The sequence below is a fragment of the Myxocyprinus asiaticus genome, chromosome 9 (genome assembly GCF_019703515.2).
Source record: "Myxocyprinus asiaticus isolate MX2 ecotype Aquarium Trade chromosome 9, UBuf_Myxa_2, whole genome shotgun sequence".
Classification (NCBI taxonomy): domain Eukaryota; kingdom Metazoa; phylum Chordata; class Actinopteri; order Cypriniformes; family Catostomidae; genus Myxocyprinus; species Myxocyprinus asiaticus.
Window position 1 is genome coordinate 7,553,041 of NC_059352.1, and position 15,652 is coordinate 7,568,692.

At 38.2% G+C, this 15,652-nt stretch overlaps 1 protein-coding gene across 1 annotated transcript; it reads right to left on the reverse strand.

Moving 5' to 3' along the window:
* Positions 1–4,521: 4,521 nt before the first annotated feature.
* LOC127445961 (cytochrome c1, heme protein, mitochondrial-like) lies at positions 4,522–15,286 on the reverse strand. Its single transcript, XM_051706503.1, has 7 exons — positions 15,124–15,286; positions 10,924–11,114; positions 8,067–8,193; positions 6,521–6,678; positions 6,170–6,330; positions 5,966–6,066; positions 4,522–4,845 (listed from the first exon to the last, which is right to left on the reverse strand). Exons 1-7 carry the CDS (start codon positions 15,202–15,204, stop codon positions 4,741–4,743), a joined length of 924 nt encoding a protein of 307 aa, XP_051562463.1. The 5' UTR covers positions 15,205–15,286; the 3' UTR covers positions 4,522–4,740.
* Between the last annotated feature and the right edge of the window lie 366 nt (positions 15,287–15,652).

Sequence of the window (15,652 nt, forward strand, 5' to 3'; positions counted from 1 at the left end):
TGGGAGGATGTCCAGCAAGTTCAATAAATAAACTTCAATTGGTTCAAAATGCAGTTGCCACAGTGCTGACTACAACCAAGAAATATGATTATATTAGCTCAATTCTATCATTGTTACATTGGCTACCTGTTAAATTTCGTATTAATTTAAAAATTCTGTTAACTACATACAAAACTTTGAATGGTCTAGCTCCACAGTACTTAAGTGACCTTCTGACACGCTATATTCTGTCACGTTCATTACGATCACAAAATTCTGGCTTGTTAGTAATTCCAGCAATATCAAAATCCACAATAGGAGGTAGATCCTTTTCATATTTGGCTCCTAAACTATGGAATAGTTTCCTTAACAGTGTTTGGGATGCAGACACACTCACTCAGTTTAAGTCTAGACTAAAGACTCATCTATTTAGCCAGGCATACACCTAATTTATCCTTCAACTCACAATTAGGCTGCTTTAGTTAGGTCTGCTGGAACCAGAAACATCCATCATGATCTATAACTCTGCATAAAATTGAATGGCATCTACGCTAATATTATTCTATTTGTTTCTTATGTCTGGATTCATATCCCGAGGTTACCGGAGCCGGCTTTATTCCTGCTTGGTGTCGGACTCCACTTCTGCGTGTCGCTGAGTGATGATGACAAACTACAGCCGGTGCTAGCCAAACATCACATCAGTCTTTTGACTTCAGAGGATGAACTGATGCCAACTCCAACTGTAAGACATGGGATACTTAATATGCCACTGCCTGAACCTTGGACTTAAGATGGACCCCACCGAACCTTACTGAAATGACCTGCCGGTTGGACTGCGATGCACCTCATTGATCTCTGACTGCATCGCCTTTGTCTATTGATGGACTACACTCTTAAAATGGAATACATAGACTATCAATTAATTGCCAACAAAAGCCTTCATCAGTCAACTAACAAAGGACAATGCATCTATGTGAAATTCTGCAGTTAATCCAAGATGGACTTCAAAGACATTAGTCATTTATCTTAAAGTTCATGAAAAATCTTTTTTATTTTTATTTTTTAAACACTGGACCTTAACGCTTACTTAATTTAATCCATGACTTGCACTGCACACAAATAACTAATATTGGCATTATATTCATGTTGTTTAACCAGAGGGTGAACTGGCCCCCACAGTGAGCCTGGTTTCTCCCAAGGTTATTTTTCTCCATTAGCCAACATCTTATGGAGTTTTGTGTTCCTTGCCATAGTCGCCTACAGCTTGCTCACAGGGGTTCTAAATACAATTATTATTTAATTATTATACACAATTTACAATCATATTTAATCAAACTACACAATGATCACTCTAAGACTTTTTAGATATTAGTTTCATTTTTATGTTAATGCATGATTTCCTGTAAAGCTGTTTTGAAACGATGCATGTTGTGAAAAGCGCTGTACAAATAAAAATGACTTAACTTTTAGCACAATAATGATATCGTTCATGTAATTCATTGTGCTCCATTTCTGGAAGTCTATCGTAGCCGGACCGTGATGGTTGATAATATAAGTAATCCCTGCTGTTGACTTCTTGCCAATAAAGTGAAAAGAGCACACATACAAATTATTCCAAAGCTTTTTCAAACAGATGTTCTTAAGTCAATCCTTCTGTAGGCAGCCGATGGAAGAAGCAGCATCTGGGACTGGAGCCCTGTGCTTTGAGAGTGGTTTCTGATCATAACATTGCTGTTTTAGATAAAACTTAAGTAACGCTTGATCATTAGGATAACCATTAACTTCAAACACTGTCCGGGAAATTTTTATCTTACAACATTTAATATGCAAGAATCTAACCGCATGACGCGCAAGCTAGTAGTGGCCAGCTACACAAAAAACGGCAACCGATGGCACTTCCGCTAACCAACCGGAAATTCCGCCCACCTAGCGAAATACAGTGGACTCGCTGAGAATATTGTGCATAGCCTTAGTAACGTATAAGTTGCAGAAAAACAAAAAGCCATTAAGTTCAGTGCAAATTTTAAATGGTTAACATTAGACAAGACAAAACTATCACATTTAAATCAGCTGTTTACTGCTTTGTCGATTAATATTATAATGGGGGCAATGTAACATCGCAGCTTCCAGTGTATGAACGTGTGTGTGTGTTTACTCTCTTCTGTCCTATACAACTGATAGACCTATTCACTATACAGTATATTCCACACAGCTAAATATACGATATGTAACAAAGTTATTATCATTAATTAATTCTGCAATTAGTTTTTTGTATTAAAAATAATATTTTTTCAAATTAACTATTAGAACAAAGGAATGGTTCATCCAAAAAAAAAAGAAAATTCTCTCATCATTTACTCACCCTCATGCCATCCCAGATGTGTATGACTTTCTTTCTTCACCAGAACACAAATGAAGATTTTTAGAAGAATATTTCAGCTCTGTAGGTCCATACTATGATGATTTGATTTGGTTTGATTTACAATGACGTGATTTTTTTGTTCAGTAAAAAAAAGTATTTTTTTCATTATTCGTTATTGTTCAGGACAAAGTGATGTCACATATAACTAATTATTTTCTTTCCAATACATTTATTCAACCATTTACTATTAATAAAAAGAAAAAACCACAAATAGCTTTTCTACTGTCGGAATGGCAAAGTGTCAGAAGTTAGAATCACTGACATATAGACAACTTTAGTCCAATCATTTGACATCTAATTATATCAATTGCTGGAGTTGCCGGAAAACGGGTAGGGGGAAAAATAACACCACTTGGCTGTGAATTTGAATAGCCCTGTTCTGTGATATGGCTGCTAGTAATGAATGAACATATTTAAATGGTTTATATTTGATAATTGTCTTTCATTGCATGAATAACGCTCTTTAAACGTTTGTAATTTCATTAACGTTTTAGAGACGTATTAATCTTCGATTATTTACTCAACTTCACAGAACAATCCAATTATGAAGTAACACTTAAAGTTTGCAGTGTTGCAATGATTATTTTCATTCTGTTGTGTTGCAAATTACAATTCAATCATATTTAAATGGAATATTAAACCCATTTTGAAGTAACTGTCTATGCTAAAAAGTACCATGGTTTTCCTTGAAATACCATGTGTGCTGATCAATCAGGTGGTGGTACATACAGTATGTTAACTAAGGAAAGATTGTTGCCTTCAAAGGAAACTTGGATAGAGGCAAATCCTTATGGAAAGTTATTATCCAGAGACCTAGCAAATATATAAAGGAATGGCTAGAGAAAGTTAATACTTTGGTATCCTTATTCACAGTAGCGCCATCTTTAATTTTTTGGTGGGAATGACAACGAGGCTGTGAGGGAAAGACTTAGGTCTGTACAGTTACAGGTTACAGTCTCTTCAAAGGATTGTACTGTTGTTTAAACTGTTTTGGATCATTCCACTGATGAAACATTGAAAAAACATCTTTACAAGATTTACAAAATTTCAGTTATCAAGAACCTCCAGAAAACAGGAGTTTAAGAGTTTTGGAAGGCTGAAAGGTGTGGGGCTAAATAATTAACCCTTGTGTGACCTTCGGGACATTTTTGTCTTTTTCAATTTTGTTTTTTTCTATCATTTGGCTGTATGGGGGCAGTGGTGGCTCAGCAGTTAAGGCTCTGGTTACTAATCAGAAGGTCAGGGGTTCAAGCCCCAGTACTGTTGGGCCCTTGAGCAAGGCCCTTGACCCAATTGGCTCCAGGGGTGCTGTATCACAGCTGACCCTGCACTCTGACCCCTGCACTGCTAACGGTCCTTCAGGACTCACTTTTTAAGTGATTCTTACTGGAAAATCAGTTTGGAACGACCCTACAGCATGGATTGTGCTCCATTGAAGTGCTCTACGAAGGCATCATCAGCCATACAGTGTTAGTGTACAGCCATACGCACTGAACAGTTGTAGGAAGATGGTGCTTTCTCGTTCTAGAAAACATTTGATTGGACAAGGCTTCTGAATTGCTATGTGACATCATGGATGTGTCTTTTTAACCAGAACAGAGAGACTGCATTTAAAAAACATATATCTACTGAAAACGAATTTTATTAACGTTTGTAAGTACACTAGGATATAGATGACATTAAAGCTAATAGAAATGGACTAAAAGCAGCAAAACTTTCATTTGGATTTCACTGGGTATATAAAGTCAACTTTTGCATCCAATTAAATATCAGTGATATTAGCTAAAATTATCTAATTATAAAATTAAAATTATTCTGAAATGGAATTAGATATTTCTAAGTGGCTTCCATCACTACAGTACTTCTAATGCTACCATCTCCTTGATAAATCACATTTGTAGGTTGCTTTGGATAAAGCTACTGTAAATGAATAATCAAATGGAGTTCAAACTGTACAATTTGTTAAGGATTTCATTAGGGTATACCACTTTTATTAAATATTTACACAACAAAGTGTAGAGAATCTACTGCAAAGACAGATCTCACAAAGCACAAGAAGGTTGCACGTGTATTTTTGACTTGTCCCTCTCAAAAGATCACCTTGCAAACAACCACAAATATTTAATTCAGATAATATTTATTTTACAGTTAAACACAAAGGTTGTCTCAGGTCCCACTCCCCAAGTCATTTAGGAGGAAGGACACCAAGTTGAAAGGATGTCCGGCATTTTTTTGATTAGAGCAACCTTATCTTGATGCATCGTGCACTCTGAAAAAGATCGGACAATCGTGAATCAGGTTATGTTGTGTCAAGGCCTGAGGAAGGCAGCTGATTGGCTTTATTTGGGAGGCCTGTAGGCGATCTTTCTGCTCTTGAGCACAGACCACCTGTGCCGCTTCATGTAGTAGACCAAAGGAACAAGGATGGAAGCGCCCATCAACAGCTGCATAGAGAAAAGTAAGAGTAAGCACAACATATTAAAAAAAAATATGTCAGGTTTAATACAAGTTAGGTTAGGGTTAGCTCTATAGACAGCATTTTTGACATGCTGTCATTTACTACAAAAATTCAATTTGTAAAAACAATGCAAGTCTATGCAGCAAGGCATTGCACTGGGATTGATAAAATAGACACTGTTTCAAAACTACAGCCATAGGGGAAGGTGATAAAAGCAAAATTGTTCACAGATGAGCCAAAACATTATGACCAATCACAGGTGAAGCGAAAACGTTGATCATCTCCTAACAAGGCCACATGTCAAGGTCTGGGTAGATTAGATGGTAAGCGAACAATCAGTTTTCGTAGTCAATGTGTTGAACGCAGGAGAAATGGGCAGGAGCGACTTTGACAAGGGCCAAATTGTTTTGGCCAGATGACTGGGTCAGAGCATCTCTAAACAGCAAGGCTTGTGGTCTGCTCCCGGTCAGCAGTGGTGAGTACCTACCGACAGTGGTCCGAGGAGGACGTGGTAATATTGATTTCTGAACTCTTCCTAAGTTAAAACATTAGTATTGTGTTGTTTAAAAATTATTATGAACTTGTTTTCTTCGCATTATTCGAGGTCTGAAAACACTGCATCTTTTTTTTGTTATTTTGACCAGTTGTCATTTTCTGCAAATAAATGCTCTAAATGACAATATTTTTATTTGGAATTTGGGAGAAATGTTGTCAATACTTTATAGAATAAAACTAAAATGTTAATTTTACTCAAACACATACCTATAAATAGTAAATCCAGAGAAACTGATCATTTTGCAGAGCTGTATATATTTATCTCATTAAATCACAGCCTTTGTGGTTCAATAATCACACTAGGGCAGCGAAAATTTTAATTTCTGCACTGAATGTTTACGGATGGTATCGGTTTTCGGTATCTGAGAATTTTTACGAGCACAAATACATGAGCATGGTATAGGATCTGATTCCGATACCAGTATCGGGACATACCTAGAAAAAAGTAATATGGTTTGGAACGACATGAGGGCGAGTATGGTGACTGAATTTTCATTTTGGGGTGAAACAACCCTTAAACATGCTCTATAGAAAATGGGGAAAATACAAACCTTCAGTCCCATTCGTTTGCGTTGGTCATGTTCTGGCTCAGCAGCCCACCTCAGGAAGGTGCAGACATCTTTAGCAACCTGGCTCATGGTGGCAGGGGTTCCTATGGAGGAGTATTTCTTATTATTTTGACCTATGGCATGTTTTACTTTTTAGAAATGAAAGAGAGTGTGTATAATACAGAATTACAAACACTTAAAACTCACCATCATCATACTCTAGCACCTCATTGTAGATAGGTGGTGCCATTCCAATAGCCTGGCCGGGGAAATAGGGGTTGTAATACAGCCCCTCTCTCACAGATACACCAGCTGGAGGATCACAGTAACCAGTCAGAAGAGAGAACACGTAATCTTCACCTCCATGCCTGAGAGAGAGAGAGAGATACACATTATAAAAATAATGTTGTATTTACAACACTTTATAACTGAGACTATAATGTCCAGTCTGGGGAAGGAGAATGTCTGGGAATCTTTAATTGTAGATTTTAATATTCTGACAATGTGCCAATAATAAGAGAACCACGTAGAGATTTCTCATTGACAGAAATAAATTACCGGGCACTGACGATATAGCTGAGGTCAGGAGGCAGAGCTCCGTTGTTGGCAGCACGGGCAGCCTCAGGGTTTGGGTAAGGTTTGGGGAAATAATCGGAGAGCTTTCCAGGTCGAGTGAACATCTCTCCTGTCTCATCAGGACCATCCACAACTTCAATCTGAAATAGAGAACAATAACCACATTATACACATGACCACTCATGAAGTTTATTCAGGGTTATTTAGGAATTTAATTCTAGTAGACAATCTCGGTAAGGCGGGACAAGTTGCACTGTAAAATAAAAAAAACATGGCGGAAAATATCACACATGCGTAGTGTTCATTCCCTGTCCTTTATTATTTTTCCACTGCCAGACTAAAAAGATAGTAATTGTAGAGAGAGAGCCTGGATAAGTGTTTCCATATTTACTGGTACATTGTCAAAAAGATGATGACTGGTGATGACTGAAAGAACACTCTCAGTGTTCACCACTGTATTGCTTTTGTTTTTTTCCTCTGTGGTACACGCCTTAAAAATGGATCTTTCGCATTCCCACGCGTCAAACGCTCCATCTGAGATTTCCACAGTGTGTAGGTGCCCTAAAGCCCAAAGTAGCTAGCCCAAAGCTAGGAGTCTGCATACAGGACACGTGACGTAATAAGTGGGTCCACAAGGTGGCAACACTCACAGCCGTTACTGTGACAAAGAAGCACTAGAAGATATGTTCGCCAGTAACAGCAGATGTGCACATCAAGAATGCACTGACTGAAACTACTATCCTGAAATGTATCCACAAACTCACACAACACAGCAATAGGAGAGTTTAAAGTCAATAAACAACATGAAAGATGAGCTTGCGCCTGTTATTGCATAAAACAGGAACACACAGCTGGACATTATGATGAGACAGCAGTTAAGAGATTCATTATGGATTTATTACGCAACATTTACGCTATTTGTGCAGCTTTAATATCACCTGTGTTGAAGAAAGGAGAAGCTGACATCTGCAATCCCCCAGAAGCAGATGTAGCTATCCTGGACAGGCAGCCTCTATAGAAATCTATAGTAGTGGTTAAAGTTAAAAAATCCTGCCATACAAAGGCTGTAACTGCACAGTAACTAACTACACCAACAAAACACTTGATTTTAGTGGGGATTTTGTAGTTTCTGCAATTTTCTCAAAATCTGGGCATAGTTGAGTTAGACCTGTCAGTCACAGGACAAATCAATGTCTAAGAAACCCAAAGTTGACGTATGAAGTTACTGTGTTTTGCCTGTGCACAGCAGAATAATCAATAAGTAAAAAATGTAGATGCATCAGGATTCGTTTTGGAATCAGATCGTAACTCCCAGAATCGGATCCAATCCTGAGGTGCCTTAAGATTCCCACCCCTACTTTCAAATGGTTTGGTTTGTTATTGTTATCATCAACATAATTAAAATGCTACTTTCAAACCTTAAGATACCAATATCAATGTCTTGATCTGTTGAATTAGCATTGCAATTAGGAAATGACTTCTGCGTTATGAGAATTAGTAATATTAGAGTAAAAGTGAGCTCGTTTACCTCCTCAGCTAAAGCTTTGACCTCCGCCTCCGTGTGTGAAACTCCCACCAAGTTACGAAAGGCCAGGTACTCCATACTGTGGCATGCCGAGCACACCTGCTTATATACCTGGTATCCACGACGAATACTAAAACAGAAATGCAGTATACCATTAGTTAACTCGTAAATGCTTTTATATGTACCTCTCCTTTGTAGGCCACAAGTGAAAAGACATGAATAGACCTGGCACGTGTTCCGCTAACTCAGTTCCAAATAACTCTGAGACAATTATTTTAGTATTATTATATATTCTTTTTCAGATCAGAAATAATGTTGTCCTAATAGTGGCTCCAACACTTTAGCCAGCCAAGAATGTATACATTTGCATTATGGATGAATTCACTGCATTATAACAAGTGGCATCTGCATACAAATGATGCTAGACCCTTTCTCAGAACAAATTTTATTTTCATTTTCAATTACTTTTAACCAGCTGGTCTCAGTAACCACAGGTGTAGTTTACCACATTAACTATTGACATGTTCCACTAACATTTGACAACTAGAAAGTGTCCAAATACTTCTCGTCTTCATTTTGAACATTATATCTATTGTTTTATCATTTGAAAACTTGCTTGAGAAGCATGCATGTGCTATCTTTCTTAAAAACGAATTCCCCTTGGTTTGGCATTTCATTATTTAATACAACGGCATTTAGGGCTGAGTGATATGGCTACAAAAATTATATCTCAATATTTTTCAGTCTATTGGTGATATTCAATATACAGCTCTGGAAAAAATTAAGAGACCACTGCTAAATGATCAGTTTTTCTGGATTTACTATTTATAGGTATGTGTTTAAGTAAAATTAACATTTTTGTTTTATTCTATAAAGTACTGACAACATTTCTCCCAAATTCCAATTAAAAACATTGTCATTTAGAGCATTTATTTTTATTCCTTCACAAAGACGAATCTGCCCAATTCCAGCCTTGCTGAAGCACCCCCAGATCATCACCAATCCTCCACCTGGTCGTCTAATGGTTAGACGGAGTCCTGGAGAGGCCTTCAAGCCACAGTGTCTCGCACCCACTGTGAAATTTGCTGGAGGATCGGTGATGATCTGGGGGTGCTTCAGCAAGGCTGGAATCAAGCAGATTCGTCTTTGTGAAGGACGCATGAATCAAGCCACATAAAAGGTTATCCTGGAAGAAAACTTGCTTCCTTCTGCTCTGACAATGTTCCCCAACTCTGAGGATTGGTTTTTCCAGCAGGACAATGCTCCATACCACACAATCAGGTCAATCACGGTATGGATGGAGGACCATCGGATCAAGACCCTGTCATGGCCAGCCCAATCTCCAGACCTGAACACCACTGAAAAACTCTGGAATGTGACCAAGAGGAAGATGGATGGCCACAAGCCATCAAACAAAGCCGAGCTGCTTGAATTTTTGCACCAGCAGTGGCATAAAGTCACCCAACAGCAATGTGAAGGACTGGTAGAGAGCATGCCAAGACGCATGAAAGCTGTGATTGAAAATCAGGGTTATTCCACCAAATATTGATTTCTGAACTCTTCCTAAGTTAAAACATTAGTATTGTGTTGTTTAAAGGTGAATATGAACTTGTTTTCTTGGAATTATTCGAGGTCTGAAAACACTGCATCTTTTTTGTTATTTTGACCAGTTGTCATTTTCTGGTTGTCAGCACTTTATAAAATAAAACAAAAATGTTCATTTTACTTAAACACATACTATAAATAGTAAATCCAGAAAAACTAATAATTTTGCAGTGGTCTATTAATTTTTTCCAGAGCTGTATATCGCGATAATTATGTATTCGTTCTGAAATGGCTCGAAAGTGTCAACCGAACAGAGATCTTTTACATTGGTGCCGAAACCAAGGAAAGGAGGAAGGGCACGCTGTCCAGAAGAACTCGCCGCTGCCGTTTGCCAGGAGATGGAGGAGCCGCCCGCTGCCGTCTGCCAGGAGACGGAAAAGCCGCCCGCTGCCGTCCGCCAGGAGACGGAAGAGCCGCTGCCGTCCACCAGGAGTCGCCGCTGCCGCTTGCCAGGGGATGGAGGACCCGCTGCTGTCTGCTAGGGGACGGAGGAGCGGCTGTAGACCGGGTGGGCGGCATGCCTGCGGGAACTGAAGAAGAGCATTTCTTCTTCTCCGAAGAATAGCATTTCGGGTGGCAGAGATAAGCCAGTCCGGATGGCACCCCAGCCTGAATCGGGCGGTGGAGGAGTGTGATGAGGAGGAGGGCTTGGCCGGGATGTGAGGATGCACACCTTGCGCTGAGTTGCCTAATCGGCGGGAAACTAAAGGGAAGAGCCGGGGAAGCCTTTGAGAGAGAGACGCACTTGGCCGCTCTGTGTGTGCTCGTCGATGTGTCTATGTTTTCAGATCTCCGTTTGTTAAAGTCTTGTTGTTTGTTGCTCCGGTTCCCGCATCCTCCTTTCCCGAACTGTTACAGGGACCCAGTCAAGTTTATTATTACAATATAAAACTGAATTATGATTATTATTGAAGATTCAATTTTATTTTATTTAAAAGATACTATGTCTGTACTCTTTACTTCAGCTTCACCTGGAGCTTTTATTTTGTTAATAATGTTTGGAAATGCACAAATGCTTGAACATGCAGTACTTTTCTTTCACAACGCATGTGAACTGCTTTAAAAGCGCAAAAACCATGAAGAGACCATGAGCCCCTTTGCGTGCACAGAACAGCGCATCAGCCGATTATAATTTTATAGATTTTGCAGCCTTTTGCAGTTAAATAATTACATATGACCATATCACCATTTTCGTGTTACTTTGGTTAATTGTGCAGCCCTGACGGATTGTGTTTTCTTAGGTGGGATGTGGTACCTGGCATGGTCAAGGGAGGACAGCATGCCATTGTGGCTCCAGGGGTATGAAGGTGGGTGCAGCTCCAAATCTGAGGCTTTGACCGACTGCTGCAGCATTAGAGCCAGACCCGCTCCTCCAGTCGTCAGAACTCCAATTGTGGTCAGGGCGATCTTCTTCCCCTTCGGCAGGCTAGCAAACGACATGTTGGCCTGCAAAACATGGCACAAAAACAAAGGTTACCTAATTATGCAAAAGTCAAATTAACAGCCAGGGAAGATTACTTTTTTAATTAATAAGTTGATGGATAATTCTACATAAATGCTACTGCTTATTGCAGATAAACAACCAGCAACATACCATTCCCAACATACAGATCGAGATACACATCTCAGAAACAGCAAAGTGAATATTTCAGACATGTTTTGAAAGGAAATAATAATTATATTGCATTGTAATAAGATGAAGGTACAAAATACTGTTTAGTCTTACAAAACAGCACTGTAGCGATTGCATGGTACTTTTATATTTATACCATGGTAGTGAATGGCTGCCATATGCCAAAGCGAAGCAAAACATGGTATTATCATGGTACGTTTTGGTTAGTGTAAACTTAGCGGTGGGCGGTATACCAGTAGACATGATAAAACGGTAGAAATTTGACAGCCAGTATACATTTTGGATTATAGTTTCTATCGCGGTTACGCAAAATCGCCACCGTATAGCAAGAAATGTGCACAGCATTTTATCCATGTAACACATACGCGGTACATATTCGATCGAAGAAATTGAGGAGAAGGGGGAGCAGCTGCTGGTTCCTCAAATCCCTGTGAAAGAGAAGATGTGAAGATTGTGAAAAAAAAGAAGCATCCTCCATTGTGTGAAATTACTTTGGCTTTCCATTTGTGAGAGTGGGAGAGATTTAGCATTATGGTAAGGTTCATTTAAAATCAAACTGAGTTTTCTTTTTATTTGTTTTACTTTGACTATGTTTGTTAAGTTCCAAATAAAGAGTAAATGATATAAGAGGAAGTAGTTTTTAGAGGTCGACCTATAGTGGATTTCGATAGTGGAAAATGTCAATAACCGATTAATTTAAGTTTTTAAAATTGATTCAGAGAATGTTACAACATTTTCTTAGTCGGCACAGACATAGAGGTCAGAGTCCAAAATGAATACAATCCCAGATGTAGTTTATTTTTCAACCAAAATCCCAATAACAATCAGAAAAAAAGATGACTGGGTGCATAACATGGGACTTTTAACACTAATCAAGCCTGAAACACACTAGGGACTCTTATTCTGAAATGATGTGGATGTGGCTCTGTTAAAATGCTCTATATTTAATATTTACCAAATTAAGCTTTTTATAGCCTATATATAATTATTATTAGGCATAATATGAAGTTGGAGACACAATGTATGTGCTGACGGAGACGTTTCTTTATAGTCTAATTTCTTTTTTTTTTTTTTGCATGCCCTCGCTTCAATTTAAAAAACGTAATTTTCAGAGGAACACAGAGAAATAATAATAATAATAAAAAAAACTATCGGCAGCTATCGGCATAGTTTTTTTTGCCGATAACAGATAGTTTGGAAAAGCAACTATCGGCACCGGTTAATCGGTCTACCTCTAGTAGTTTTCATTTATAAAGTATTTAATTCACTGACTGAATTATTCAAAAATTAAAATGTTTTTTTTTAAATATATAAACCAATTTTTATTGATTTTTTTAGAAACATTTAACTATATTGTGGCATATATCGTTACTGTCGTGATATAAAATTACCCATATTATTATATAAGATTTTGGTCATATCACCCAACCCTAAATCTGCATCATCTTATTTAAAAGTCTTTGGAAGTGACAACTATGTTTAACTGCAGTGTGTATGTGACCTTTCTTTCGTCTCCTAAAGACATTCTCATAAGCACTTATAAAACTGACCTGGATATTTTTAGGGTTGCACAACACCCCCAAGGTAACATCACCTTATAAACTGGCAGAGCTTTATAATAATAATTAGTGGTTGACCGATATGGGTTTTTAATGGCCGATATCCAGAGAGCAGGGTGGCTGATAGGCCGATACACTGCTGATATATCACACAATTTAATACAGTTAATAACAAACATTAAATTATTTAGCACTATATTTACTCAATTTCACACAAAACTAAAACAAAATTGTATTTTAAATGGTAGATAGCAGTGTAGATTTCATAGCAGATTTCTATTTAGTCATCAAATTTTAGTAATTTATTTGCACATGAAGAAATTGTTAATATATAAGGTAGAAGGAAATAACAGTACACACACAGTAGTCCAGCAACCATGGATGGCATGTCCACATTAGCAATCGCATTTACTCAAAAAATATAGAATCAAACCAATTGTACATACAAAGCATAGTTAATAATACATTTACTTTTAGCACACGTGAAGTGATTTTACCTTGGGTGGCATTTGAAAATGTAGGCAGCTGAATTGCTACCTTGCTGCCTAATCAGTTAATGGCTTAACTAACATCTGTTTTGAATGAATGGAACTCTTAAGGAAACTGATCTCCGAACAGTTTGAAAAGCACCTTATTTTCAACCTACCTTCGTATACAGCCTCGGGAGGCAGCATTTTCCTGGTTTTGGACTCAGCCTTGAAGTTGCACTCACACGCTCGTGCTGACAGTTTAAATGGCCAGGATCGCCTATTTGGATTGACACGGAGTGACCGACATGATTTGTGAATCAGAGGAACTTTTGATCCTGAGGTTTTTGATTCTAGCTGATGGAACACATGCTTCAGAGGAAGATATTAGATGTGCGCTCAATGGGAAGAAAACGCTGGATTTTCGTGAGGTTTGTGAATTACATCTGTTTAAATGAGATATCTGCATATTTGCAAACGGTATATAATACAAGTTTTATTGATATTTGCCTTCTATCATTAGAAAAGGGAGTTAAAAGTGGCAGGGAACTGCTGAGGAGAGGCTGATAGAGTCTGTGCTTTAGAGGTAAATAAATGAGCGCTCCACAGGATGCTGCATCTGCTGAAGTTGTGTGAGGTTGGTTTATTACATCTGTTTAAACGAGATATGCGCATATTTGCAGACGGTATATGATATTAGTTTTATTGATATTTGCCTTTTTATCATTAGACAAGACATTTGAAAGTTACAGGGAACTGTTAAGGAGAGAGAGGGAGAATGAAACAGGCGAGCACTTTAACATTATGAGCTCAAACGCGTCTGATATGCGGACTGTTTAAATGACACGGTGTTGCACACCGGCCTATTATTGTAGTAACACGATGGCACGTGAAAAGAAAACTAACCGTGACTGGTCGTCTACATGTCTCCGTCGCTTCACATGCAAGCAGGCGATTCACGGCACCCTCAAGAAACATATCTGCCAAATGAGAAAATTTACCGGCCGATGCCGATAATGAAAAAAATCAGAATATATCGGCCAATTTATCGGCCTCTGCGATATATCGGTCAACCACTAATAATAATATCTTCATTTATATATATATATATATATATATATATATATATATATATATATATATATATATATACTGCCTCTGTAGGTACTATTTCAATATAAACCTGATAATATAACAATTTTAGGCCTCTATAATCAAACACACACTGCAACAACAAAGGACAGTCTGACCTCAAAACACCCAATCAAGCCTTCACTATGGAAAAAGTACATATAAATGCCAAAACACTTATTATATTAACTTGCATTATACAAATCAGGTCATTGACATACTAATATACATTCCATATTAGCTATTATCAGCAGGAGGAGTGAGTTAGTCATTAAAGTAAATAGTTGGTATGCACTTATATATGAACATTATAAAATATATGAACATCATACGTCAGATCTGTGATGTCACCTTAGTATTACGTCAAGAGACACCCATTTACTCAGTCATCCGACTCCAATCTGCTTTTTAATCCAACCGTACAGCCTTTCTCAACAATACTAATTCTAATTAGATAGATCAAAAGTGTTATGGCACTACTATAAAAGCACAAATGTCATGATGCGAATGCAAACACAGCCGCTGCTGCTGTGACCTTGCTCTGGATAGTATGCTCCTATAAGACGCCGCACATGCCAATGGATCTAGGCGGACATTCCTATACTACAGACACCAGACTATAAAAACAGAGAGAACAAGCAGGTAAATGCTGGATCTGTCCATACCCGAGGAGTATGAAAGGATTTGGATGTGTTGAGGAGGGTTCTCCCGGTGCCGGAGAACACGACCACACGGAGCGCCGCCATATTCTTGACTCTGCGGACAAAGAGACAGTTCCCCCGGATGACAGCGAGACTGCCCCCGCCCCTGATAGAAAATTACACAAGGTATTACAAAACATACAAATAGTGTCATTAAATGCTATATTTTCAATGTATTTAGAATTTGTTTCATGTGGAGAACGAAAAGTGCCTTTCTGTATCCAAACAATGGTGCTATTTTATTTTACTTGGGTTTTTTACTTTAAATACGAAACTAGATTTATAGTCATAGAGCCACCTAGATGTTGGAGGTGTGCTTAACAGCAAAGTAGGTTTAAAGGAGAAGTTCACCCAAAAATGAAAATTCTCTCATCATTTACTCACCCTCATGCCATCCCAGATGTGTATGACTTCCTTTCTTCTGCAGAACACAAACGAAGATTTAAAAAATATATATCTCAGCTCTGGGTCCATACAATGAAAGTGTCAAAAA